This window comes from Psammomys obesus, unplaced genomic scaffold (genome assembly GCF_907164565.1).
Source record: "Psammomys obesus unplaced genomic scaffold, mPsaObe1.curated_primary_1811, whole genome shotgun sequence".
In the NCBI taxonomy this organism is placed as follows: domain Eukaryota; kingdom Metazoa; phylum Chordata; class Mammalia; order Rodentia; family Muridae; genus Psammomys; species Psammomys obesus.
In genome coordinates, this window is record NW_026590405.1 from 5,428,881 (window position 1) to 5,455,594 (window position 26,714).

Below are 26,714 nucleotides of genomic sequence, written 5' to 3' on the forward strand. Positions count from 1 at the left end.
TCTGTAGACTAGGCTGGCTTTGAACTTGTGATCTTCCTGCCTCAGATCCCAAGTGGCTTGGATTAACAGGCCTGAGCCACTGGGCCTATTAGTTTTCACTCTTAAATTTAAGTCTTTGATCTATTTTTAATTTAAATGTAGTACCTTGTGTTAAGGCTCAACTGTGTTCTTTAATATATGAATACTCCACTTTAGCCACATGGTCTGTTAAAGAGAACTGATACCTCCCTATTAAAGGTTTCAGCAAGAATAGTATTTATTTGTTTGTTTGTTTGTTTAGGTTTTTCAAGACAAGCTCTCTCTGTGTAGCTCTGGCTGTCCTGGAACTCACTCTGTAGACCAGGCTGGCTTCGAATTCAGAGATCCTTCTGCCTCTGCTTCCTGAGTTATGAGACATAAGTCATGTGCTGTCATGCTTAGCTTTATTTTTAATTGTATGGGTACGTGCATGAGAGTCCAGGTGCCTACAGAGGCCAGAGGTATGAGATTCGCTGGAGCTGTAATTACAGGTGGTTGCGAGCTACTGCTGTAGATGCCGGGAGCTGAACTCAGGTTCTCTGTAAGAGCAGCACAAACTCTTTACTGCTTAAGTCGTCTCCCTGCCCAATAATTTCAAACTACATAAACAGATAAAATTATAAGTAGAAACAGTTATATTACCATCTAATGATGGATAGGTAGTGGTGCACGCTTTTAATCCCGTCACTGGAGAGGCGGAGGCAGGTGGATCTCTGAGTTAGAGGCCAGCCTGCTCTACAGAGGGAGTTTCAGCACAGCCAGGGCTCCACAGAGAAACCCTGTCTCAACCCACGACCCCAACACACGTGCGCGCGCGCGCACACACACACACACACACACACACGCATACACGCACACAGGTCTAGTTTCAAGAAAGTAATGAATGTAAATAATATTTCGAGATATCTATAGCAGTAGTACCATTCTGGTTACAGTGTCCAGTTCTGGCTTCTACTTCAGTTTATAATTAATATTCCTAATTGAAGGAGCCAGTCGTGGTGGCACATGCCTGTAACACCATGGAGGCTGAAGCAGAAGGATTGTCCTGAGTCTGGGGTCTCACTAAACCACGCACAATGCCAGGTAGGTACAGAGCTAGATATTGTAGAACAAGCAAACAAAAAAGCGTACCTGATGGAAATCTGAGACTTTGGCCCGAAGTCAGTGTGAAAAGGTGCCCTAACTCTTTGCCCCTAAATTCATTCACCTCAAACTCTGCCTTAGACCTCCAGAGTCCATTAACCCAAGATTAGGAATCCTGTGTAACGTACCTCATGATGGTAACTCTTATCACTTCAGTTGTCCTCCCCCATATCCGGCCTTATCTGCCCTCCTACCCCCACTCTCTGCCACCATCTGGCCTGCAGCTGCTGATAGCCAGGCCCTGACACCACCGCTTCAGATGTTCACTCCCTTCATTAGACCCTGCCCGTGCAGGCTGCAGTCGGGTGACTACGTCTGCCTCGGGTAGCAAAAGGGACTTTCTCACCAGAGCAGGTACAAGGCCATGGGTTCCATCTCCAGAATCACATGCAAGCAGACAAAAGACAACATGATTGTCTTTCATAACTTTAGCCTTGTAAACAATTCTTACTGGGATTATATCAACCTCTGGCCTCTGCCTGCTCCATCGCTCCATGTAGACACTTAAATCGGACAGATTCTGATTCCTGTGGACATTGTTTTATTGACTTTTTTGTATCTAAGGTCTGAGGGTGGTGGCATAGGCCCTTATTCCTAGCCCTGAGGAGGCAACGGCAGTGGATCTCTGTAAGTTCAAGGCCAACCTTTCTTTATGTATCGGTGTCTGTGTGCCTGTATGCCATACTTGGAGAGGTGCCCGTGAGGGAGAAGATCCTGAGAAGGGTACTGGGAACTTGACCCTGGCCCTCCGCAAGAGTGCTACGTGCTCGTCATCCCTGAGCGTCTTTCCAGCCCCTCTGTGGGGTTTATGGATGATCTGACGCTAAGCTCCTCTTCTCTTCATATTCCCCCTGCTAAAGCACAGGCCAGCCTTTTCTGAATCAGAAGTCAGGCCAGCAGGGTAGTGACCATGTCTTTCTGATCCCAGGGTGCTTGCTCTAGAAGCCGATCTCTGCGCTTTTCCAGCCGTGTGACTGGAGATGCCTCACCTATCCCTCCTGCGCCTGTCTCTCCCCTGGGCAGTGGGAGTAATGATGGAACCTGCCTCAGATCTAATTAGGAGGATTTAAAGGATTATTTTTTTAATGTCTAGGAAATAGTAAACACTAGATTAGTTTCTGGTTTGAGGAACATTTTTGGTAAATAAAATAATCTTTTAACTCCATCTCTTCCTTTCTGCAGAAAAACATCTTATCTCTCTCCTCGTTTTCCTCCCCTTGATTAGCAACTACCCATATCCTCTTTTATGTCACATGCCCTGAGCTTTATTACCAACTCCTGTGTCCCTCACCCCTTAGTGTGTTTGAGACATGGTCTCCTGTAGTTCAGCCTATCCTTAGATTTAATATGTAGCCAAAGATGACCTTGAACAACCAATCTTCTGATTCTCTCTCTCCCAAGTGCTGGGGATATAGATGCATGACAACATGCTTCACACATTCCTGAGTGTGTGTGTGTGTGTGTGTGTGTGTGTGTGTGTGTGTGTGTGTGTAAAGTCAGAGAACAACCTTGGTGTAGGCCTTTACCTTCCACTTTATTAGAGATATTGTCTTGTTGTTTTCCATTGCATATGCCAGGTGTGCTGGCTGGTCAGCCTCTGAGGAGCCTGCCTACACTCCGCATGTCCCTGAGGTCATGAAGATTGCCAGCTCTTACACTATGGACCTGGCTTTTACAGTGGTCCTGGGAATTCAGACTCAGGTCCTCATACTGAGCCATGCCCGTAGCCCACATTTCTCGCTTAAGATACCTTCATCAAATCAGAATTTCTCTCTAAATGCCTTCCCATTTCTCCCATCAGCTCCAGTTTCCTGTTGCTCTGACTCCCTTCTTGTGCAACTCAGACCCCCAACATTCTATGTCCACTTTGATTTTTCCCGATGCCAAAGACCATCAATGACCCTGCACAGGGTTAGTGGTCCCCAGCAAATAGTCAAGGAGGGGACACAGCATCAGGTGAGGGGACAGATTGTCCCAGTGCCATGCTCTGGGCTTGAGGCAGGAATATCAAGACTTGTTCTGTAATTATGATTGTATGCCTACCTCAAAGCCAGCAACTCACATGAAAATAGCAGCTCAGCATTCCTTCCAAACCAGTGGCCTCGATACTTGACCTCTGAGCAGAAGGGAACATCTGTCAGCAGGAGGTCAGAACACTGAGCTAGGTATCAGAAGACTTGGCTTCCTGCCTTGGCTCCACTCGTGTGTGTGTGTGTGTGTGTGTGTGTGTGTGTGTGTGTGTGTGAGTGACCTTGGAGAAATCACTCGTACTTACATGGCCTTGTGTGTCTTAGAGATGCTTATGGTCAGACAGAATACATGGGATCAGGGCTGAACAGGTGCCTCAGTGGTTAAGAGCACTAGCTGCTTTTGCTGAGGGCCCAGGTTCAATTCCCAGCACCCACATGGTGGTTCATTACCATCCCTAACTCCAGTTCTAGGGTATCCGAAGCTATCTTCTGACATCCTTGGCCACTGTGTGTACATGGTACACATACACACACACATACAGGCAAAAAAACCTCACACACATAAAGTAGATCTAAAAAAAGTTTAAATACATGAAGTGACTGTTTTTGAGCACATGCTTTAGAGGTGCACATGCTAAAGTTATAGTTGTTGTTATAATTAAATCTGCCATCTAACGCAACATGTCTGTGAAAACAGTCTTCCGTCTGCTGCCAGTCCATGTCAAACTGCGATTGGCAAAAGGCAATTTAAAATCAAGCTGGTTTCACTCATCAGTAGATTGTAGTCTCCCACTGGATTAGTGGTTCTCAATCCATAGCTGCTTTGGGGTTGAATGACCCCTTCACAGGGCTCACCTAAGACCATCGGGAAACATACTTACTTTACAGTTCCTAACAGCAGCAAAATTACAGTTATGAAGTAGCAACGAAATAATCTTATGTTTGGGGTCACCACCCCGTGAGGAACCGTATTAAAGGGCCGCAGCACTGGGAAGGTTGAGACGCTGGCCTAGATGACCTCCGGGTTACTACCTCTCAGCAATACTGACATAGGGTGTTGTTTTGCTGTCCAGGCTGCTTCATGGCTCAAGTGATCGATCCTCCTGCTTCAGCATCAGTAGCCGGGCCCATAGGCCTGTGTCACCGTGCTCAGCCTTTCATACTAACATTTTTGAGTATAAGTTTGTTTCTGTTTTGGTGGTGGTGCTGCTGGGTTTTGTTGGTTTGTTGGTTGCTTGCTTGGTGTTTTGACACAGGCTCTCACTCTGTGGCCCTTTGTAGACCAGGCTGGCCTCGAACTCACAGGGATCACCTGCCTCTGCCTCCCCGGTGCTGGGATTACAGGCGTGCGCCACCACCGCCAGCCAGCTCTTAAGGTAGGTTACGTTGTCCAGGTTAGCAACAGAGTCGCTGTGTGTCCAGTGACCTTGAGCTCGTGCTCCTGCCCCCTTCCCCCGAGTGCTGAGACTGTAGGTGCACAGCGCACACAACACCTGCAGTACGCACGTGGTGCTGGAGACTCAGCAAGGCCTCCTGCGCGCCAGGCAAGCACTCCAGCTGAGCCACGTGCCCAGCCCCCCACTCCCAAACTTCCCTCTGCTGAGAACTGTTCTCTCACTTGTAGACTGCTGAGCTGTATTCCTGGCCTCTGCCACTGGGTGCCAGTCATGAGGACCAAAAGTATCTCCAAACACAGCCCAGGTGCCTCATGGGAAACAGAACTGTGCCCAGTAAAGACCCACAGCCTTTAAAATCTGCAATCTTTTCTCTGTACAGCTAACTCTTCAAGTGCAAAACTCCACTTCTGTAACTGTCTGGACAGCCCGGGTAAATGCGGTGTTTGGGTAGATAAGCGTGTGAGAAAGGGGTGGGATGTTAGCTGCAGCATGACGGCTCCGAGGGCAAAGACACCTGCTACCAAACAGAGCGCTTGCCTAGCTTGCCGTGTGTGAACCCCTGAGAGGACCGACTCCTGAAAGTGGCCATCCGACCTCCTCCGTGTATGCCCACATACACACAAGCATACACACTCACGTACACGAGTAAGTAAATACACAAACTAAGGTGTTCGCCCTCCAGCAACAAAAACGTCTGTGTTTAATGTGTAGGGGCCGTCGCTGCAGCGTGGGTGCAGTGACGGCAGAGGCCGGAAGAATGGAACACCCTGGGGCTGGAGTTACAGATGGTTGTGAGCTACCGTGTGGGTGCTGGGAACGGAACTCAGATCCTCTGGAAGAACAGCAAGTGCCCTGATCCCGGGAGCCAACTCCGCAGCCCCCCAAACACTGTTCTTGTGAAGAGACAGGGAACCAACTAGTTCATTCTCTGCTAGAAGTTAGTAAGTGTGACTCTCTCACAACAGCCAATAAAAACACAGAACTAACTGCACACTGGACATGTGAGTCTCGGTTCTCGCCAGACACACCTTGCTGGTTCTTGCTGGTGGTTTTGTTCCCTAGGGTATTTCTCAAGGTCTAGAGGTATTCCTGGTCCTCTAACCCGGGGGGAGGATAGACTACCAGCCTCTAGTGGGTAGAAGCCAGGGATGTTAAACACCCTGAAATGTATAGGATTATCAGTCCTACAGCAAGAACATTTTGGTCCAACTTGTTAAAAAGTCGCTTGTGCTGTTAGGGGCCGAGGGTGGCACCCGTGCCTTTCGTTGGCCAGGGAAATCTCTCTAGTGAACCTAATTGCGTCTCTGTTCTTTTTTCTCCCAGATGCTCATGGCACAAATTCCTACGATGCATGCTTACAGTCTTTCCCTTCCTGGAGTGGATGTGTTTGTATCGATTCAAGGACTGGCTTCTTGGAGACTTACTTGCTGGATTAAGTGTTGGTCTTATTCAGGTTCCCCAAGGTAAGGGCAGATCCCAAGCAGCTCACCCAAAGCTGATCTGGACCTCAGCCACTTGCAGGAGCAAGCACTTCTGCCAGATGAGCAGAAGGGGACAGAGGAGAGGCATTCTCGCTGCCACCAGTTCTTCACGTCCAGGTTTCTAAGCCTCCAGGTGGTTCCAGTGAGATCCATGAACACTTCCCATGGAACCTGCAAGCCCCACTCCTGGTCATATCTTTGACTTCCACGCCCCACCAGTGGTTTCACCACTTATAGTGGAGCTCAGGAGGCATTAGTTTTCCTTAGGAAACACAGGAGCTCAGCTGGGGAACAGAGACAGCAGGTGACACAGCCACAGCTGTCATCCAGTTACCAGTTCAGATGCAAGACCACAAGGTCACACAGGAGTGGGTACTCACTGGGTTGGAGAAAGCTTCTCTCTATCCAGGAGCAGTGGGGAACACCCACAGCCTCGGTGCTTGAAAGGTGGGATCGGGAAGATGGGCGTTCCAGGCCAGGCTCCTCTTCTTGAGAGCTTATTTGAAAAACAAACAAAATACTGATTCCACATAGGAACCAAGAAGTCCTTTGTTTGCTTTTGAGACAGTTTCATAATGTAAGCTGGCCTCTATCTCAGAGATCTACCTGTCTCTGCCTCCCAAGTGCAGGGATTAAAGGTGTGTGCTACCAGGTACAACTATTTTTTTTCTTACTATTAATTAACTTATTAATTAGCTTCTATATTTTTTTGTTTATTTATTCTGTGTGTGTAGAGGTCAGAGGATGGCTTGAGGGAGTTTGTTCTCACCTTCCACCATGACACGGGTCCTGGAAATCAAGTTCAGGTCTTCAGGCTTGACTTTATGCCCTGAGACATCTTGCTCCAGCCCCACTTTTTTTTTTTTTTTTTTTAGCAGAGAGAATATTAAATTTATTAAGCGTTCCACAACTGTTTTGTGCAAGCTATATCTTTAAAGAAGTTTCAGTTTTTTCTTTTAAGACTTTTCAGTGTTTCCAGAACCCCCACAAATGACAAACCGAGTATGGGGAGCCCCTGTGTTGAGAGAAGCCTAAAGCCAGGGCATCCCTCTGACTCTCTGCAGATGGATGTGCTAACAGGGCTCGTTCTTACCATGACCAGTTCCTCCTGGCAGCACTCCAGTTCTACCGTTATCTTGTCTCCAGGCAAGCTGGCTAGAGGGTCAACCGAAGACCAAATGTGTCCACAATGAAGAGACTGGGCTTCATTACTCCCTGGCTCAAACGAGTTGACGCTTCCCACATGCTGGAGGGAGGTTAAACTCAGGGCCCTGGGCATGCTGGGAAGTGCTCAGTCACTGTGCTTACCCCAACCCCCAATCCTCCTGAACACCTGTCTGGCAAACAGTTTGCCAGTATCTAGTAAACCCAGCGGTTTTCATGAGGGATATGCATTCTTGAGGAATCTGTATGCCTGTGAACTAGGAGATGCACACAAGAATATGCATCCACAGCTTAGTCCTGTCCTGGAACCAGAACCTTGTGAAGTCTGGGAGACAACAAGAATGAGGGAGATGACCACCTCAGATCCTGATGCCTTTTTAGTTCTATTCTAGTTTCTGATTAAGTTCAACTGTCCTTCATGTCCTCATAAACACTTTCCTATTTAGCATAAGGTCCTTTAAACATAATTTCTACTTTTTGCAATCTATAGAACCTTGAGAATAGTGGGAGCTGAGTGTGGTTGTGCACACCTTTAATCCCAACACTCATGGAGGCAAAAGGTGGTGAATGGCTGCGAGGTCGAGGCCAGCCTGGTCTACAGAGTGAGTCCAGGACAGCCAGGGCTACACAGAGAAACCCTGTCTCAAAAAGTCGAACAACAAACAAAAAGTGGGGTCTGGGGCTGTAGCTCAGCTGGTAGAGCGGCAGAGTGCTTGCTGCCTGAGTTTGCCAGCCTGGTGCCCTCAGCTCAGCCCTCAGAACCCCCGGGGAGATGGAAGGGGAAAAGCAGCTCCAAGCCCCCCCATCGTGTGGCACCCTTAGGCATGTGCACACATGTAGACACAGCCCATAATAATAAGGAAGTATTTTGGTTGGGTTTTGTTGTTGTTTGAATGTTTGTTGTTGGTTTTGCTTTAGACCAGATCTGTCCACATAGAGACCTGGAACTCACTGTATAGACCAGACTGGCCTTAAATTCACAGAGATCCGTCTGCCTCCCCAGGGCTGGGCTTAAAGGTGTGCTCCACTATGCTCAGCCATAGTAGTGTTTTTAAAGCCTTGTATAGAAACACTGAGAAGAGAGATTGGGGTGGTTAGCATGGAGAAAACAGACTTTATCTGGCGACCTGAAGGCAAGTGAGTTCTTGGCTCTCCAGCTCTGTTTTTGGTCTGAAGGATTCCCAGGGCTGCCTTCTTTTCTTTTCCTTTCACTTGTGTGTGTGTGTGTGTGTGTGTGTGTGTGTGTGTGTCTGTGTGTGTGTCTGTGTGTGTGTCTGTGTGTCTGTGTGTAGGTATGCACATATTAGTGCGGGTGCCCTCAGAGGCCAGAGGCGTCCAATCCCCTGGAATTGGAGTTAGAGGTGGCCGTCTGCCTCCAAAACACTGCTTCTGGAAACCAAACCCAGGTCCTCTGGAAGAGGAGCAAGTGCCTGGTACTGCTTGGCCATCTGTCCAGCCCCCAGGCCTCCTGGATCCGCACAGGAATGAGCACTAGGATGCTGGAGCCAGAGCGCCTGCCACCGCATTGTGCTCTTCCCGTGCTTGTCTGGACACTAGAGCTGAGGTGGAGGGCGAGGCTTGTAGCTCAGTTGGTAAAGTGCCCGCTAGTGTTCACAAGCCCCTGGGGTCAGTCTCCAGCACTCCAAAGCTGGCACAATGGCTTATACCTGTCATCCCAGCACTCAGGAGGTTCAAAGTCAGTCTCAGATACATAGTGAGCTGGAAGCCAGCCTAGGCTACTATATGAGTCTCTGTCTCAAAAAAAAAAAAAAAAGCAAGTTAGTAACTAGGAGTCTACACACATACATGATCTCCTCATTCTTAGCAGTTTCTATTTAAGGTAACTCTTAAAGCCAAACTGTCTCTGCTTAATTAAATTATTCTTCTTTTCAGGGCTGACACTGAGTTTGCTGACAAGGCAACTGGTTCCTCCCCTCAATGTCACTTACTCTGCCTTCTGCTCGTCAGTTATTTATGTAATACTTGGATCATGCCATCAAATGTCCATTGGTGAGTTCGGTGCCGGGGCCACAGGGGCTACTTACTTGTCACTTAGTGATCCGCACCAGTCAGCCCTCAGTCACCAAAAGGAAGTCCCTGGGGACATGGGGAACAGGAGCTTCACCGAGGCGCAGTTTCCACTGGCTCACGGTTGGTGAGGTCTCAGTCCATCGCCTGGTTCCATTGTTTCTGGGCCTGTCTCAGAGCTGAGCACCATGATCTCAAGTGCATGGTGGAGCAAAGCAGCTCCCCCGTGGCAGCCAAGAAACATGTACACACCCACACGCATGCATACATAGGTGCATGCATACACACAGACACACATAGAAACATATGTATATATACACACTTAAACACAGAGATACATGTGCATGCACACATGTGCAGAGACACGAACACACAGACACATGTATGTATGTATGCACGTACACACATACACATGAACACACACAGGAACACCTGCAAGACACATGTGCACACAGACACATTCACAAACACATTGATGCATACACACATACACAGTATACACATTTATACATGTGTACATGAGTTCACACACGTGCACATGTATGCGTGATGCATGCACACACATACATGCACACACACATGGGCAGGGGACAGGATATACTCAAGGGCATGTCTTCAAGGACCTACTTCATTTCCTGCCAGCAGCATGAACACTAGGGCTTCAACATAGGGTGTTTGAGATCGAAGTGTAACGTCCTCACCTTTGGTCTCCAAAACCCACATCTGTCCCACAGTGCAAAGTGCACAGGCTTTCTCTGTCTCTCTCCATAACCCCTGCAGTTCTAGCAGTGTTCAGAAGGCCAAGGCTGAAGTGTTTTTAGAGGCTTAAGATAATCTTCAGCTTTGAGTACCTCTAAATATCAAACTGTGGGGCTGGTGAGATGGCTCAGTGGTTAAGAATACTGGCTGCCCTGGGCATGGTGGGGCACACCTTTAATCCCAGCACTTGGGAGACAGAGGCAGGTGGATCTCTGTGAGTTCAAGGACAGCCAAGGCTACACAGAAGCCCTGTCTCCAAAAACCAAATGATCTATAACTCCAGTTCCAAAGGAACTGCTGATGTCTTCTGATTTCCATGGGCACCAGGTACACATTTAGTATACAGACATACATGCAAGCAAAACACCCATCATACACATGAAACAAATAAATAAATCTGAAAAAAAAAGAAGTCCATAGTGATTTTTGTTAATAATGCTAGAATAGATCAATCCACAACAATGAAACTCCATGATTTAAAATATAATCTGCCAGCTTTATTAACCCGCAATAAGAAGAGTGCCACAGTAATGCAAACCCTCAGTTCCACGGGGTAGATGCATCCCAAGGTCTGAAGTCCACCCACGAACTTCGAAGTGAGCAGAGTAGTTAAGCTCATGTCATCAGAAGATCTTTGCAGTGTAGGTGCACCTGTGTGGAAGTCAAATCACAAGCTTTGTGGAAAGGCTCCACACTGCCCCCTTCACTGAGGTGACCACCGGTCTTCGGGTTCAGTCCAGTGTCCTTGCCAGTGCTGCCTGCAGCCTGGCCACCACCCCAACCTCTAGCCAGACACAAGTGTTGCTCTGCTTCAGCAAGGGCATCTTCCCGTGCTTGACTCAGACATGCTACATGTTGGGTTTCCATTTGAACCTGAAGAAAACAGTTTTGCTCCCATATTCCTGAACTCCTAAGGCAGCTCGCAGTCATGTTCAGGTACTGTTGAGATGTGGATTAGAGCGTCAAAGGTAGGCTTTACCTTTGTTCCCACGATAAAACACCACTTGAAGGCAGTTTTGCCTCGCCTTGCACTTGGCTAAGCCTGGAGAAGCAGTGGATGTTATTTTCTTCCTGGTATTTTGATGACACTTCCTATTACTCTGATGACACCATCCCTCCTCTCTCTGCTTTGAGTTTTTTCCCTTTTTTGGACAGGGTTTCACTATGTAGATCATTATGTAGCTGGCCTGGAACTTGCCATGTAGACCAGGCTGGCTTTGAATTCATAAAGCTCCACCTGTCTCTGCCCCCCAGTGCAGGCACAGGGGCTACGCCTGACAGAGATTTCCAGTCAGTCTGTTGGAGAATCCCAACTTCCATGCCCAAAGAGATGAAACACCTGAACTCCCAGCTCTGAACTCTGTGAGGCCCCAATTCTCATCCCTGCTTTTTCTCCCTTCTCAATGGTAATGGCTAAATAATAAGAATAATTTGGCATTCCTAAACTTGAAATCTGTTCCCCAAACTTCTTTCGCAGGCCCCTTTTTCCTTATGAGTGCTCTGATGATCAATGTCCTGAAGGAGAGACCATTCAACAATGGTCACCTGATCATGGGAAGTTTTGTCAAGGATGACTTTTCTAATCCCAACTTCTACGTAAACTATAATAGCTCCTTAAGCGTGGTGGCAACTACAACCTTCCTGACTGGAATTATTCAGGTAGGAGCTGAGTCTGAATTCTTTTTTTTTTTTTTTTTTTTTTTTATTAATTACACTTTATTCATTTTGTATCCCCCCATAAGCCCCTACCTCCTCCCCTCCCGATCCAACCCCCCCTCCCCTTGAGTCTGAATTCTTAAAGAAACAGGTCTGTTGTGGTTTGAATGTGAAATGTTCCCCGGAAGACAACTGTGAGTGGACACAAGGTCCCGGCTGGGGCGCTGTTTCGAAGGCTGTGGAACCTTTACAAGACAGAGAGCCCTGTGGAGGAAGCGGGCTTCCAGAGGCAGGCCTGGAGGTTTTTATAAGCCAGTGCCATTTCCTTTCTGCCCTTCGCTTGCTGTTTTTTGGGATGTGAGTAAGCAGGGAGTGCCATTTGCACGCTCCTGCCGCTGCCCTCCAGTCTTGCTTGGCATTTGGCCATAGGAACCGACACAGCAGTTGTTAGGAGCCGCTCCTGGAGCTCATGTGGTTCCGTGCCCTTGGAAACTGTCCACACTGACTTAGAATACCACTGTGAGGAGGACTCGCCAGCCTTTCTTCCTGTGAGAGAGAGGACAGTCTAGGGACCTGGAGCCCATTCCTTATCTTTCCCTTTCATCACTTTTTCAAGCCAGGTGTGTTGCACACCTTTAATCCCAGCACTTGGGAGGCTGAGGCAGGTGGATCTCTGCAAGTCTGAGGCCAGCCTGGTCTACAGGGTGAGTTCCAGGACAGCCAGGGCTACACTGAGGAAAAAAATTATATGTCTATATATCTATACGTAGATATATACATGTAGACAGATATAGATACCACTTTTTCTAATCCTTGGACAAGAAGGTGAAAGACTTCTGGTCTCACAAGCTGAATGTGGTCCTGAAAATTGTCAGAGAGCCTGGGGTGGCACTGGATTCTGCAGTGACCAGAATAAGAGCCGCAGCTAAAGGGCAGTAACACAGTGGCTCGCCAGAGCCTCCTCGGGTGCTTGGCGCTGACCACCACACACAGCCATACACAGCCCATTGTTCCCAGCTTCCATCTCTGCCCTCTGAACTGACCCATGCTCTAGCTGGTCCCTGAGGCTGCCTTTCATCAGCTAAGCTCTCCTAGGAGCCCACAAACACCAAGCTGCCCCCAGGGGCAGCACCGACACCTGTGGGCTGGCTGCTTTGGAAATGCTTACACAACAGTGAACCTCAGCTTTTCTGTGTATCAAGTGGGAATAGTATGTTTTGCAGTGCTCTTGGGAAGATTAAGCGAAAAGCTTCCTTTGAAACACTCAGCAAGAGCCCGTCACATTGTAAGCATTAGGGAGGTGATTACTCTATAGCAGATGGACTGGCACTTTAACATCTCTCTCCGAGTGCCATTTGCCTCTGGTCCTAGCTACCTGGGAGACTAAGACAGGAGGATAACCTGAGCCCGGGAGTTTGAGGCCACCCTGGGACACATAATGAGACTATCTGAATGAATGAATGAATGAATGAATGAATGAATGAATGAATGAATGAATGAGGACATAGTTGAGGTTTTTATAAAATGGTTACTATATACACCCCACATTTGTATACATAAGTGTGCAAATTTAACAGGCTGAAAAAAACTCTTAAGTAGGAAAAACAGTAGAAATCCACATGGAGAGAAATTATGAACTTCTGAAAACTAAAGGCAAGGGGGAGAAAAATGTCCATCAAGCCCCAGAACAAAGCACTTTCCACAAAGGGAAAGCACCTCAAACAACAGCAGATTTCTTCTTGGAAACTCCAGTGGAAAAGAGGGGCTTGTGCATGAGCACCGGTGGGGCAGCCGGCCAGGAACCACAACCAGATGGGCCCGCTTCTGTGTACACAGGACACTGTGAGCAGTAGTGAGAGAGAGGGAAACAGGTCACCGAAAGCTCTGGAACAAAAAGCTATTAAAGGCCTGGGGCCGGAGACACGATTCGCCAGTTAGGAGTGCCTCTTGCTCTGGCAGAGGGCCTGGGCCAGGTCAGACTCACTCTTGCCTGTAACACCGTTCACATGGGATCTGGTGTCCTCTGCTGGCCTCCACAGGCACCTGCATGCAACTGCACCTGCACAGAGACACAGAGACACATCAAAAGAAAATCGAGCTAGGGGCTGGGTGGAGGCTGGATACATGGCTCAGCTGTGAGAGCACTGGCTGCTCTCGCAGAAGCTCCACAGGGCAGCTCACAACCACATGCGTCTCCAGGGGATCTGACACCTTCTGGGCCCGCAGGCCACTATATGCCTGGGCCCGTGGATACACAGACACATATACATAAATAAAAATTAAATGTGTCTTTTAAAAAAATTACAGGAAATGGAGCCTTGGACTGGAAAGATGACTCAGTGGTATGATTTTTCTGTGTGTCCTTGGGTGTGTGCAGTGGTCGCCAGGTTCTGGGATGAAGGGTGTGCGCCACCACTGCCTGGCGGTTGCTGGATCGTTCTTAAAACACGGCAGTCACAAGGCCAGGAAGTCCGCCGTGGCGCGTGGGTTTGTTTGCATGCTTGCTTGTTGTGGGGCAGGGTCTCGCACAGCGCGGGCTGCTCCTGCACTCCCGGCGACCATCCCCTGGCCTCCGCCTCCGCACCTCAGAGTGCCGGAGCTGCAGGTGTGCGCACCACACCACAGTGCTTCTCCTGGTTGTCTGTTCTCTGTGAACAAGTGCGGTCCCCACGGAGACGACGGGCTCTGGCCCAAGGCCTTCGGGAAGGTGAGCTTTGTCCCCTTCAGCCTACTGTTGCTGCTCCCTCCACATTCAGCCAGAGGGCAGAGTGAAGAGCCCAGCAGCTGCCAGTGTTCCAGAAGAGTGGGGAGGAGAGTGAGGGGTGCATGTTGGGAGTCAGCACCCAGGGAACCCAGTTCACTGGGGAAAGAGAGCCTGGGAGTTCTCTACGGTGGCCCTGAATTTTTGGTCGGGAATCTTTGAGCAGAGGCCGTGGCGCTGCTGGGGAGTGCAGTCAGTGCTGTTGCTGGCTTGATGGCTGTCTTAGGGTGAAACTTCTGTGATGACATCCCATGACAAACTGGGGAGGCAGAGGCAGGTGGATCTCCGAGTTTGAGGCCAGCCTGGTCTACAGGGTGAGTTCCAGGACAGCCAGGGCTACACAGAGAAATGCAACTCTGGGGAGGAAAGGGCTTATTTCACTCACCTTTCCATGTAACAGTTCATTATCGAAGTGAGAGCAGGAACTCAAACACGGCAGGAACCTGGGGGCAGAAGCAGGGGCAGAGGCCATGGAGGGCATCGTCACTTACTGGCTTGCTTGCTCCTCATGGCTTGCTCAGCCTGCTTCTTATAGAACCCAGGACCACTAGCCCATGAGCTGGGACCTCACCCATCAACCACTAGTTAAGAAAATGCCCCAGAACCAGAAATTTGAACACAGGGGTCTTCCCCGAGACTCATACTCCAACCAAGTACCATGCATGGAGATAACCTAGAACCCCTGCACAGATGTAGCCCATGGCAGTTTAGTGTCCAAGTGGGTTACATAGCAATTGGAAGAGGGACTGCCTCTGACATAATCTGATTGGCCTGCTTTTTGATCACCTCCCCCTGAGGGGGGAGCAGCCTTACCAGGCCACAGAAGATGACAATGCAGCCACTCCTGATGAGATCTGATAGACTAAGATCAGAAGGAAGGAGAGGAGGACCTCCCCTATCAGTGGACTTGGGGAGGGGCAAGTGTGAAGAAAGGGGTGGGTGGGTGGGTGGGATCGGGAGGGGAGGAGGGAGGGGCTTATGGGGGGATACAAAGTGAATAAAGTGTAATTAATAAAAATTAAAATTAAAAAATTAAAAAAAAAAAAAGAAAATGCCCTACTTGTAGCCAATCTTGTGGAGTAATTTTCTCAATTGAGGTTCCCTTCTTTCCAATGATTCTAGCCTGTGTCAAGGTGACATACAGCTGGCCAACATAATGACCCTTCTGCCTTTGTGTTTTTTTTTCTTCCCCTCCTCCCACAGCTGTCAATGGGTGTGCTAGGCATGGGCTTCGTGACCACGTATCTTCCTGAGGCTGCGATCAGCGCCTACCTGGCTGCTGTGGCCCTGCACATCATACTGGCCCAGTTGACATGCATCTTTGGGATTATGATCAGTTTTCACGCTGGTCCCATCTCCTTCTTCTATGTGAGTAACCCCAAGATCCCCCAGAGTTCACACCCCTTCTCTGGCCCAAAGTTGGCCAAAAGTTGGCCCAAGTGGACAGACTTCTGCCTGTCCCTAAAGGATAAGAGGGCCCAGACGTAGCTCCGCATCTCCTGTAGATTTAGGGTCTTGGTCAAGTGCAGAAGCCAGTTGGAGCATGTGCTCATCTGTAATAACCACTTCAATTTAACCTTCTAAACTAGATGGTCTACATTAAAATGTGGCCATGGAGCAGGGCAGTGATGGCACATGCCTTTAAAACCAGCACTGGAGGAGTAGGGAGGCAGGCAGGTGGATCTCTGAGTTGGAGGCCAGCCTGGTCTACAGAGTGAATTCCAGGACTGCCAGGGCTACACAGAGAAACCCTGTCTCCAAAAACAAAACAAAAAAGAATTGGCAGTGGGGCCAGTGATGTGGCTCAGCTGGTAAAGACGACCATCAGCAAGTATGTTGGGCTAAGCCACATCCCTGTAGCCCGCCTGCTAGAAGGGAAGAGTAGACTTCCTAATGTTGTGCTTCTGCACACACTCAGACATACATGCACTAAATAACTAAATGTTAAAAAAAAAGTTTAATTTGGTCATAAAGTTACTATTTCATAATTCTCCCTACCACATGCCACTTATTAGACTTGTATGCTAAATACACAAGAGTGTAAGTGCCCTGAATGCAAAAATGAAAACAAATTCAACTAAAGAGCATGCGTGAACTGAAAAATAACAGCCTACAGATTAATAAAAAGAACTGTTACACACAGGAGGCAGAGGCAGAGGCAGGCAAATCTCTGTAATTCTGAGGTCACCTTCTTTATATATAGCGAGTTCCAAACTGACCAGGACTACACCTGAAACAGGAGACCCTGTTTCAGCCTCCAGTCCCCATAAGAGATTCTGATGTCCTTCCTCTTTCTTTTTTTTAAATCTTATTTATTTATTTATGCAGCATTCTGCCTGCATGCCAGAAGAGGGCACCAAATCTTGTTATAGATGGTTGTGATCTGTCACATGGGTGCTGGGAATTGAATTCAGGTCCTCTGGAAGAACAGCCAGTGCCTTTTACCTCTGAGCCATCTCTCCAGCCCCAGGTCCTTTCTCTTACAATGAAATATATAAAGTATATTTTCTCCTTATCCAGCATTATGCCTTTTAAAGCATCTACTTCTCAGGCTGGAAAGACTGCTCAATGGTCAAGAGCACTGTCTGCTCTCCCAGAGGACCTGAGTTCAATTCCCAGCCACCACATGACCATCTGTGATGAGGTCTGGTGCCCTCTTCTGGTATACAGGCATACATGCAGATAGAGCACTGTATACAAAATAAATAAATCTTAAAAAAAAAAAAAAGTATCTACTAAATTAAAAAAAAAAAAAAAAAAGCAAAGCAGAAAAGTATATTCAGCCAAGTCTGATGGCTCAGACTTGAAATCTCCCTCCCCCTTCTGGAGGCCGTCGTGGGCACCTCGATGGGAGCTTGTCTCCAAAGGAGAGCTAGGAAGAGGACTGGGGAGTAGCTCAGTGGACGAGCATGTGTGAGTGAGACCGTAGGTTAGATCCTAGCACGGAGCCCTCACACCTGTGCCCTCACACCTGCCCCTCACAGTGTTCCAGTGGAGCCCAGTTGTGCTGCACTTGGGCCAAGCACCTCCTCTTTTTGCTCCTCCACCGAAGAAGAATGTCCTGTTCCGGATTTCGGCAGCTGCGATGTCCCTAAGGAGGCCTCTGCAACGTTTTCTTGTTTCAGAACCTAATCAACTACTGCATCTCGCTCCCCAAGGCGAACTCCACCAGCATTCTGTTGTTCCTTACCGCCGTGGTGGCCCTGAGAGTCAACAAGTGCATCCGCATCTCCTTCAACCGCTACCCCATCCAGTTCCCCATGGAGCTCTTCCTGGTGGGTGTCTGGGAGGCCCGGTTCCGCGAGTCGCTGCAAACACCTGTTTAAAACAAGTACCCCAGGAAGCCAGAGAAAACACCAGAAAACAAGAATCAAGAGCAGGGAGTGGTTAAGAGTATTTGCTGCACCTTTAATCCCATCATTTGGAAGGCAGAGGCAGGCAGATCTCGAGTTTGAGGCCAGCCTGATCTATAGAGCGAGTTCTAGGACAGCCAGGGCTACACAGAGAAAGGTTGACGGCAGTGGGAGATCAGGGAGGGAGTAGTGTCTGCTCGAAGAGTATCTGGGTTCAGTTCCCAGGACCACCCTCTGGAGGCTCCAAACCCAGCTCCACTGCCAGAACCAGGTTCCCTTCCTTTCCTGGCTCCACGGACATTCTTACACCCAGGGCAGGCACACAAACACAGATGGGAATTGTAAAACAGCATAGTGAATGAGGGCAAAGCCGTTAGAGGGCTTTTGTTTTTGTTTTGTTTAAAAGTTGTTTTTATTTTGGGCTGGAGAGATGGCTCAGAGGTTAAGAGCACTGGCTGTTCTTCCAAAGGTCCTGAGTTCAATTCCCATGCAACCACACGGTGGCTCACAACCATCTATAATGAGATCTGGTGCCCTCTTCTGGCATGCAGGCAGACTACTTTAGAAATAATAAATAAATAAACAAAAGTCTTTTTTTTTTTTTTTTTAAGTTACTTATTTTTACTTTATGTGCCTGGGTGTTTTACAACATGTATGTAAGGCACCACAAGCATGCCTAGTGCCTGAGGATTCAGAAAAGAAGGTTGGATCTTCTGGAACTACAGCTACAGATGGTTGTGAGCTGCCATGTGGGTGCTGGGAACTGAACCCAGTCCTCTACAAGACTTTTTATTTTAAGATTTATTTACTTATTTTATGTATATATGAGTGCTCTATCTGCATGTACACCTGCACGCCAGAAGAGGGCACCAGATCCCAGTAGAGATGGTTGTGTGCCACCATGTAGTTGCCAGGAATTGAAATCAGGTCCTCGGGAAGAACAGACAGTGTTCTTAACCACTGAGTCATCTCTTTGGCCCCCACAAGACCTCTTAACCACTGAGCCCTCTTCCCTGAATACAGTTTTAAATGTATGCTATTTAAAAAAAAATTCTCTGTTTGTGTCTGTGTCTTTCTCTCTCTCTCTCTCTCTCTCTCTCTCTCTGGTATTTTAAGATAGATTCTCACTATTTAGCCCAGACTGGCCTCAAATTCCTGACAATCCTCCTGCCCCAGCTTTTCAAGTGCTGGAGCTTCAGCCACGTGCTATGAAATGCTTTTGTTTTCATTATATTTTTTAGTTTCATTTATTATTTGCATGTGTATGCCACACATGCAAGCATGTAAGTCCCACACATGTGAAGATCAGAGAACAGTTTAGTGGGGTTGGCCCCGCCTTCCGCCGTGGGTTCAGAGATCAGACTCACGTTGTCAGGCTAGCACCCAGCAAGTGTTTGCAGCTGCTAAGTCAGTCATGTGGTTTGTGTTTTCATTTTTGAAAACTTTGAGGTTTTGTCAGGCATACTTGACATTGGGATTTTATATATTTGTTTGCACGAGGAGATGTTTGGCATGTCATAGCTATGTTCAGTCAAACTAGTCAACATTTCTGTCACTGCATAGGAATACCATTTCTGCTCCTTTGTTTTGCCTTAGTTTTGAAACAGGATCTTACTGGACAGCTCAAGCTGGCCTCCAACTCTCAACCTACCCACAAGTTCTGTGATTATAGACACAGAACCCCACAACCAGCCACAGACACAGAACCCTACAACCAGCCACAGACACAGAACCACACAACCAGCGATCATCTTTCACTGTGAGAACATTTAAGATCTAATTGCTTTCCCAATTTACAAGTCTCTTATTAACTATAGTCACCAGGTTGCACAAATGATCTCTACCAAAATGTTTATTTTAAATTGTGTGTGTGTGTGTGTGTGTGTGTGTGTGTGTGCGCACATGAAGTTAGAGCTCCCATGTGAGCACATGTAGAGGCCAGAGGTTGACATCATGTTTCTTCCTCTGTTGCCTTCTACCTTGACTTTATTTTTTTTTAATTTTTATTTTTTAATACTAAGTACAGTTTATTTACTTTGTATCCCAGCTGCAGCCCCCTCCCTCATTCCCTCCCAATCCCACCAACCCTCTCTCATCTCTCCCTGCCCCTCTCCAAGTCCACTGATAGGGGAGGACCTCCTCCCCTTCCATCTGACCCTAGCAGGTCTCATCAGGACTGGCTGCAGTATCCTCCTCTATGGCCTAGCAAGGCTGTTACTCCCTTGGGTGGGGTCGGGGGGTCAAAGAGCCAGCCACTGAGTTCATGTCAGAGACAGTCTTGACTTTTCTTTTAGTTGTCTTCTCCTCATATGTGTGTGTGTCGGGGTATGTACATGTAAATGTAGGGGCCTTCAGAGGCCAGAAGAGGATGCTGGGTCCCCTGGAGCAGCAGTCACAGATGGTTCTGAGCCCCCGTGCGGGTGCTGGAGCTGAACTTGACTGCCCTGGAAGAACAAGCAGGAGCCCTGTTCTGTGAGCATCTCTGCGGCCCACTCCTCTGTTCTTCTGAGATGGAGATTCACTGAACCCGGAGCTCTGGTAGCTGTCTCCCGTCGCCGTCCATGTGTTAGAGACCCGGGCTGCTACTGCTCTGCTTCCAATGTCAAAAGGAGCTTGGAGGACCGAAACGGATTGCCTGTCTTGACGATCATGAGTCAGCCTAGACCACATTTCCTTCACGTTGTGCTGGGGCCTCTGAGCACCTTGTTCTGGAAGCAATGCGCAGTATTTAATTATATGTTTTTGCTTTAATGACCGACAGATTCTCGGCTTCACTGTACTTACAAACAAGATAAGCATGGCTACAGAAAACAGCAAGGTGTTGATTAACATGATTCCTTACAGGTCAGTCATTCCACTTTTCTTCTTTGTTATTGGTTTTGGCTTTGGTTTTGGTTTTTTGAAACAGGGTTTCTCTGTGTAGCCCTAGCTGTTCTGGAACTCAGGCTGTAGACCAGGCTGTCCTCAAACTCAGAAGTCCACCTGCCTATGCCTCCCAAGCACTCAGATTAAAGGCGTGTGCATCATTCCAGTTTTCAAGATTGCTTTTTCTTTGTTTTTGTGACAGGGTCTTGCTATATAGCCCAGGGTGGCCTCAAACTCACAATCTTCTTGTGTCAGCCTCCAAGTGCTGGGGTGACACGCATGTGCCTTCATGACCAGTTGTTCCCTTTTCAGGAGCTCTCTCTCAGCCTTTCTCTACACAGCCTGCCTCATGGTCTTTTCTAGCAGTATCCAGCTACTGCTAAGATCTCTTAGGGCACAAAGACGTTCTCAGCCTTTTCTGTAAGATCAAGTGCAGAACAAAAGCATCGGTGAAGAAGCGGGCCAGCGCAGTGCCTCGTTTCTTCCGTACTTACTTCTGGTCACTTTTCTCATCACAGAGAGCCTGTCAACAAAAACAAAGCAAAACATTGAGTCTAGTGTGTTACGAATGCCTTTAGTCCCAGCACTTGTGAGGCAGAGGCTGGCTGATCTCTGTGAGTTCGAGGCCAGTGTGGTCTACAGAGTGAGTCCAGGACAGCTAGGGTGAGAGCGAGAGCGAGAGAGCACTTGTCAGCTTACTCAGACACCTGCTGAATGCCAGACACCAAAGAAACCGTATCTTTTTCTGTAGGCATTTTGGGTATCACAGAGCCCCACCCTTGTCTGGTTAACTTTCAGGAGTAGAACAAGAAAGCCAGGCGTGTAGTGGAGGCAGGTGGATTGGGACTTCAGGAGTTAAAGGCTAGCCTTGGCCTGCATGAGACTACTACCCACCCCCCCCCCCCCCCCCCCGCCCCCGGAAAAAGAAAGCAACAGCAAGAAGGTGGTAGAAGAGATGATTGTCTGTGCTCTGAGAAGAAACAGGCTCCATGTTCAGGAGGGACTGCTGCTTCAGTGTCACCACTTGAATGTGGGTCACAGCTGCTCTCCCCTTCCTCGCCTTCCTTCTCCTGTTTAAGTTGAGCTGGGATTGAAGCTGGGGTCTCACACAGGGTAAGCAGGCGCTCTGCCACTGAACAACATTCTCTTCTTTGAAGAAGAAGCTGGCAGCTCTGAACAACGTTCTCCTCTTAATTGGGTGGGTTATCTTTGAAGAAGCTGGCAGCCCTGCATTTGGTTTCATCTATTGCATGAGCAGCACAGGGCAGACTCTTGCTGCCCTTGGACAGTTACCATCCTTGACTTGGATCAGGAAGAACCAGACCACAGTGTCTTGACCCCCAGGCAGGCTTTTGAACACTGCTTATGACTCCGCATGGCACAAAGGGGAGGCCCAAAGCCTTGGGAGCATTGGCTGAGCTCCAGGATAGTGACAGGTGGGCCGTCTGATATAACCTTGTCCTGACAGGTCCCTGCAAAATGCAGTGATGGCCAAATGCATTTGAAATCCTATTCACCAGTAGTGATACAGTCAGACACCATCTGTAGACCAAGTGGAGGAAGCACAAGGTAAAGGCAGGTGATAGGAACGGTCAGGGAAGGGACTTCATCTGCTTCCACAGTAGTAGAAGAAGATACTGTCTTGTTGAGGAAATGAGGCGTGAGACATCCAGGTAGTAGCACAGTTATCACCTGAACTCGTTTCTGGATAATTCCAAAATCTATGATGATAACCTTTTGTTCATTGTGTTTATTTGTCTTTGGAGAAAGGGTTTCTTTGTGTAACACCCCTGGCTATCCTGGAACTCACTCTGTAGACCACGCTGACCTCAGACTCACAAAGATCCACCTGCCACCGGCTTCTGAGTGCTGGAATTAAAAGTGTGCGCCACCGAACCTGGCAACTTTATTTATTTGTTTGTTTGTTTATTATGTTATGTTATGGTGTTTTTACTGTTGTCTGTGTGAAGGTGCCAGAGCCCCTGGAACTGGATAACAGACAGTTGTGAGCTGCCATGTGGGTGCTGGGAATTGAGCCTGGGTCTTCTGGAAGAGCAGCCAGTGCCCTCAACCACGGAACTATCTCTCCAGCCCCAACTTGCCTTCTTTTTAAACCTTTTTTTGTAGATTTCTGGGGGAGAGGGAAACAGGTACGTGGCAGAGCATGTCAGAGGATAACTTGCAGGAGTTGGTTCTCTCCTTAGACTCGGCTCATCAGGCTTGGGGGAGAGCGTCAGTGAGCATGACCTGCTGAGCCAGCTCTTGCCCTGGTTCCTATTCCTAATGGCTTCCAACGCACACAGCCCAACTTCAGCTCATCTTTCACCATGAGATTCAAGGGCTGGTAGAGAGAAGGAAGCCTTTCAAAACATTGGTTTGAATGTTTTTTCTTTGAGCCCCTTCTTATATTTATCCATATCTGCCAGGAACTGGTAAAACTGGGCACTGTAACTTAAGTGCGGCTATGCCCATAGTTCCTGGTAGTGTTTTCTATTTTATTGCCTTTGGTGGCATTTTTGCTTTTGTGATGCAGGTAGTCCAGAGCAGTCTTGAATTCCTGCTCCTCCGGCATGCACATCCCAAGTGCTGAGATTACAGATGTGCTCGACCACCAGCTCCTGGATTCTTTGTTTGTTTGTTTGTTTGTTTTGATACAGGGTTTCTCTTCATAGCCTTGACTGTCCTGAACTCACTTTGTAGATCAGGCTGGCCTTGAACTCATCAAGGTCCGCCTGCCTCTGCCTCCTTGGGTGCTGGGATTATAAGCGAGTGCCACAGTGCCCGGCTTCCTTTGTTATATTTTTAATTTTACATTATTATTATTTGGGGGATGCTTGGGCATAGATGTGCCACACCATGGAGGTAGAGGTCAGAGGACAACTTTTGGGGATCAGTTTTCTCCTTTCACTGTGGGTGCCAGGGGTTTAATTCTGGTCACTAGGTTTTCAACTCTTTGTTTGTTTGTTGTTTGTTTTTTGACACAGGGTTTCTTCATGTAGCTCTGGCTGTCCTGAAACTTGCTCTGTAGAACAGTCTGGCCTCAAACTCAGAGATTTACCTGCCTCTGCCTCCTAGAGTGCCCAGCTACTATGTGTGTATGTGTGTGTATTCTTTTTAATCCTGATTTACTGTTAAGAATTGAGTGACAACAGTAGGAGGGAAAAATAATGGTTTCTATTGTTGAAGTTTGGATAATGAACTATATTTATTCTATATCCCTTTGGAATAGTCAAATTCTTATCCAACTTCATAAAAAGACATAAAGGGAAAAGTGGGCTTTAAGCATGATCTAAGAGGAATTTTTAATTAGATAAGCTATTATTTGCTCTGCAGAAAGTCTACCCCCAAAATAGCTTTTCCAAATGTGTTAAGGACACACGTGGTCTCACTGTGGGTCTTTATATTGTTTGTGAGGATGGATTCAAATATGGAGCCATATGTATTTGTCTATTTGATTAAATGGTAAAACATAATAAAAACAGTAAGCATTTTGGACACACACCATACATATACAGATATACATCATATACAGTATACACAGATACACATATATACACACATACACAAATATACACATACATACACACAACACATACATACACATAAACATACATACACAAGTATACACACAAGCATATACTCTTGCAAACAAACACACGTACACACTACACACACATATACATACACATAAGCACACACGGGCACACATGGTTGATGGCTAGGGGAGTGAGGTTCAAAAAATAAGAATTGCAAAGAACAAACAGTATCTGAAAGATTTAGAAGGCAGTTTTTACCAGACCTATAAAGTTAGACAGAGAAATGAAAGATGGAACATAGCCATGCTAAATTAGGTTTAATTGTGTCAGCATGAAGTTATATATAAGATAGCTTACATGTAAGATATATATGTATGTATGTATATATACACTCCCTCCCCAGCCATCAGGATTTCTTTTCCTTTTTTGTCTCCTTCTGTCGTGACGCTTGAAGGTTAAGCCAGTTGTGTCCTAAGGAAGCCCACGTGGTTCTGTCACATCATCATTTTATACACTGGTCAGATTTCTTCCGTTACATTCAGGAGAAAGATTGGCCTGGGGTTGTCTATTCCTTATAATGTCTTCAGTTTCTAGAAGGTTCCATAAAATTAGCCTGATTTCTTCCTTTTGTACTTGGTAGAATCCACCAGTGAAGCTATGTAGGCCTAAAGGTTTCACCGTGGGAAGGCTCCTAACTATAATTCTGGTTTTAGTGTGCTTTTTTTTTTTTCTTTTTTTTTTAGTTTGTTTTTAAGTAGGGTCTTAGGTTAGCCTAAGCTTGAAGTCTGGCATTGAGCCAGCCCTCCTGACTCCACCTCCCAGGTTCTGGGCTTATTACAGGCAAAAGCTCAAGCTCAGCTTGAGTGTGGTCAAACAAAGCTGTTATTGTCTCGACCACTTCCTTGTGATAAAACACTCTCTGACAAAAGCACTTAAGGGAGAAGGGCTTACTCCAGTGTCTACTGCAAGGGTCCAGCCTGTCATGCTGGACAGGTCAGGCGGCAGGAGCATGAAGCAGCTGGTCACAGCATTGTACAGCAGGAAGCAGGGGGAAGGTGCGTGATGTGCTCAGCGCTCTCTCTCTACTTTTCAGGTCCTAGCCAGGGAGCTATGAGGACAAGTCCCAGACATGGCCAGATGAGAGGCTCATGTCCCCGGGGACCCCAGATTCTTCACGTTGACAGTTCCCGTCACCATCATCTCCTGTGATCACTGTGCGATCACTCTGGGTTCTCTGTCTCTCCCGGAGAACACTTGGTTAATTTGAGTTCTTCGAAGTATTTATCCATTTACTCTGAATTACCAAATATATCAGTATAAAGTCACTTATACCACTATTTTATCATCTTGTTAACATACCAGAAAATGCTTTTTTTGTTTTGTTTTATTTTTGTTTGTTTGGTTTTGGATTTTTGGTTGTTGTTTTTTTGTTTGTTTTTGTTTTTTTTTTTTTCCTGTGTAACAGAGCCCTGGCTGACCCAGACTCACTTTGTAGACCAGGCTGGCCTTGAACTCACAGAGATCCATTTGCCTCTGCATTCCAAGCGTTGGGATTAAAGGCATGTGCCACCATGCCCGGCAGAAAATTTATTTTTTAAAGTGTAAAGTTTGCTCTGTCCCCTGGCTGGCAGCGCACAGGCTGCATGAGGCCTGGAGTTACTGTAAAAGACATTAACCAGCAGGACTTCCTCAGAGCTCTGGCAGCCTTCCTCAGAAAGTCCAGGAGGCTGAAAGTCCCCGAATGGGTGGACACAGTCAAGCTGGCCAGACTAAAGAGCTTGCCCCCTTTGGTGAGAACTGGTTCTCCACGAGGGCTGCCCCCAGGGGTTGACTCTATAACAAGATCTATGGAGGACAGCAAAGAAATGGCGTGAGGCCCAGCCGCTTCAGCAGAGGCTCCAGAGTGTGGCCTGCTGGTCCTCCAAGCCCTGGAGGGGCTGAAAATGTACCAAGATGGGGGCCACAAGCTAACACCTCAGGGACAGAGAGAGCTGGACAGGATCACCAGACAGATGGCAGCTGCCAACAAGAAGCATTAGAACATAGGATGTTGGGGTAACAAATTGCCTCTTTCGTAAAAATAAATAAATAAAATTTGCAGTTCAGCGAGCCAGGTATGACGGGGCGCAGCTGTAACTCCAGCCCTGGGGCGGGGAAAGAGAGACCAGGGCCTCCAGACCAGCCCGCACTGCCCGAGGCTCTAATTCAAAAAGATAAGACAACAGAGCAAAAATCTCTGGGAACGAAGGTATGGGTAGGACTTGTGGGTGCCTGAAGGAAGGGCAGCGAGTGGGGTGCTGTGCTGAGGGTGTGACGGGAAGGGGCTTGAGGAGCACTTTAACTCTAGAGCGTCCTGGTGCGGCACCAGCCTGCAGCACACACCGCAGAAGGCCCTCCGTAGACGCATCCCCTCCACACACACCCGTTACTCACCCGTCCTGTAAGGTGGGAGCTAGGGGCAGAGGACCCGCAAGGATGTTATCTTGATGGGCTTTGTAACTTGGCTCTGTTCGTTGGCTGTTCTGGCAAGCTGCTGCCTCCATTGCTGTATTTAAAAAAAAAAAAAAAAAAGTGGAGGAGGGA

At 47.7% G+C, this 26,714-nt stretch overlaps 1 protein-coding gene and 1 pseudogene across 3 annotated transcripts in view; both read left to right on the top strand.

The window, feature by feature from the left end:
- Positions 1-26,714, top strand: part of Slc26a8 (solute carrier family 26 member 8) — a 51,789-nt gene that overhangs the window by 7,494 nt on the left and 17,581 nt on the right. For all 3 annotated transcript variants that reach the window (XM_055607214.1, XM_055607215.1, XM_055607216.1), the window contains 6 exons: positions 5,852-5,991; positions 9,067-9,183; positions 11,438-11,619; positions 15,581-15,745; positions 17,503-17,652; positions 20,492-20,574. In XM_055607214.1, the coding sequence (XP_055463189.1) occupies positions 5,852-5,991; positions 9,067-9,183; positions 11,438-11,619; positions 15,581-15,745; positions 17,503-17,652; positions 20,492-20,574 (837 nt within the window). The remainder of the gene's footprint in view (positions 1-5,851; positions 5,992-9,066; positions 9,184-11,437; positions 11,620-15,580; positions 15,746-17,502; positions 17,653-20,491; positions 20,575-26,714) is intronic.
- Positions 25,775-26,608, top strand: LOC129676596 (40S ribosomal protein S19-like; annotated as a pseudogene).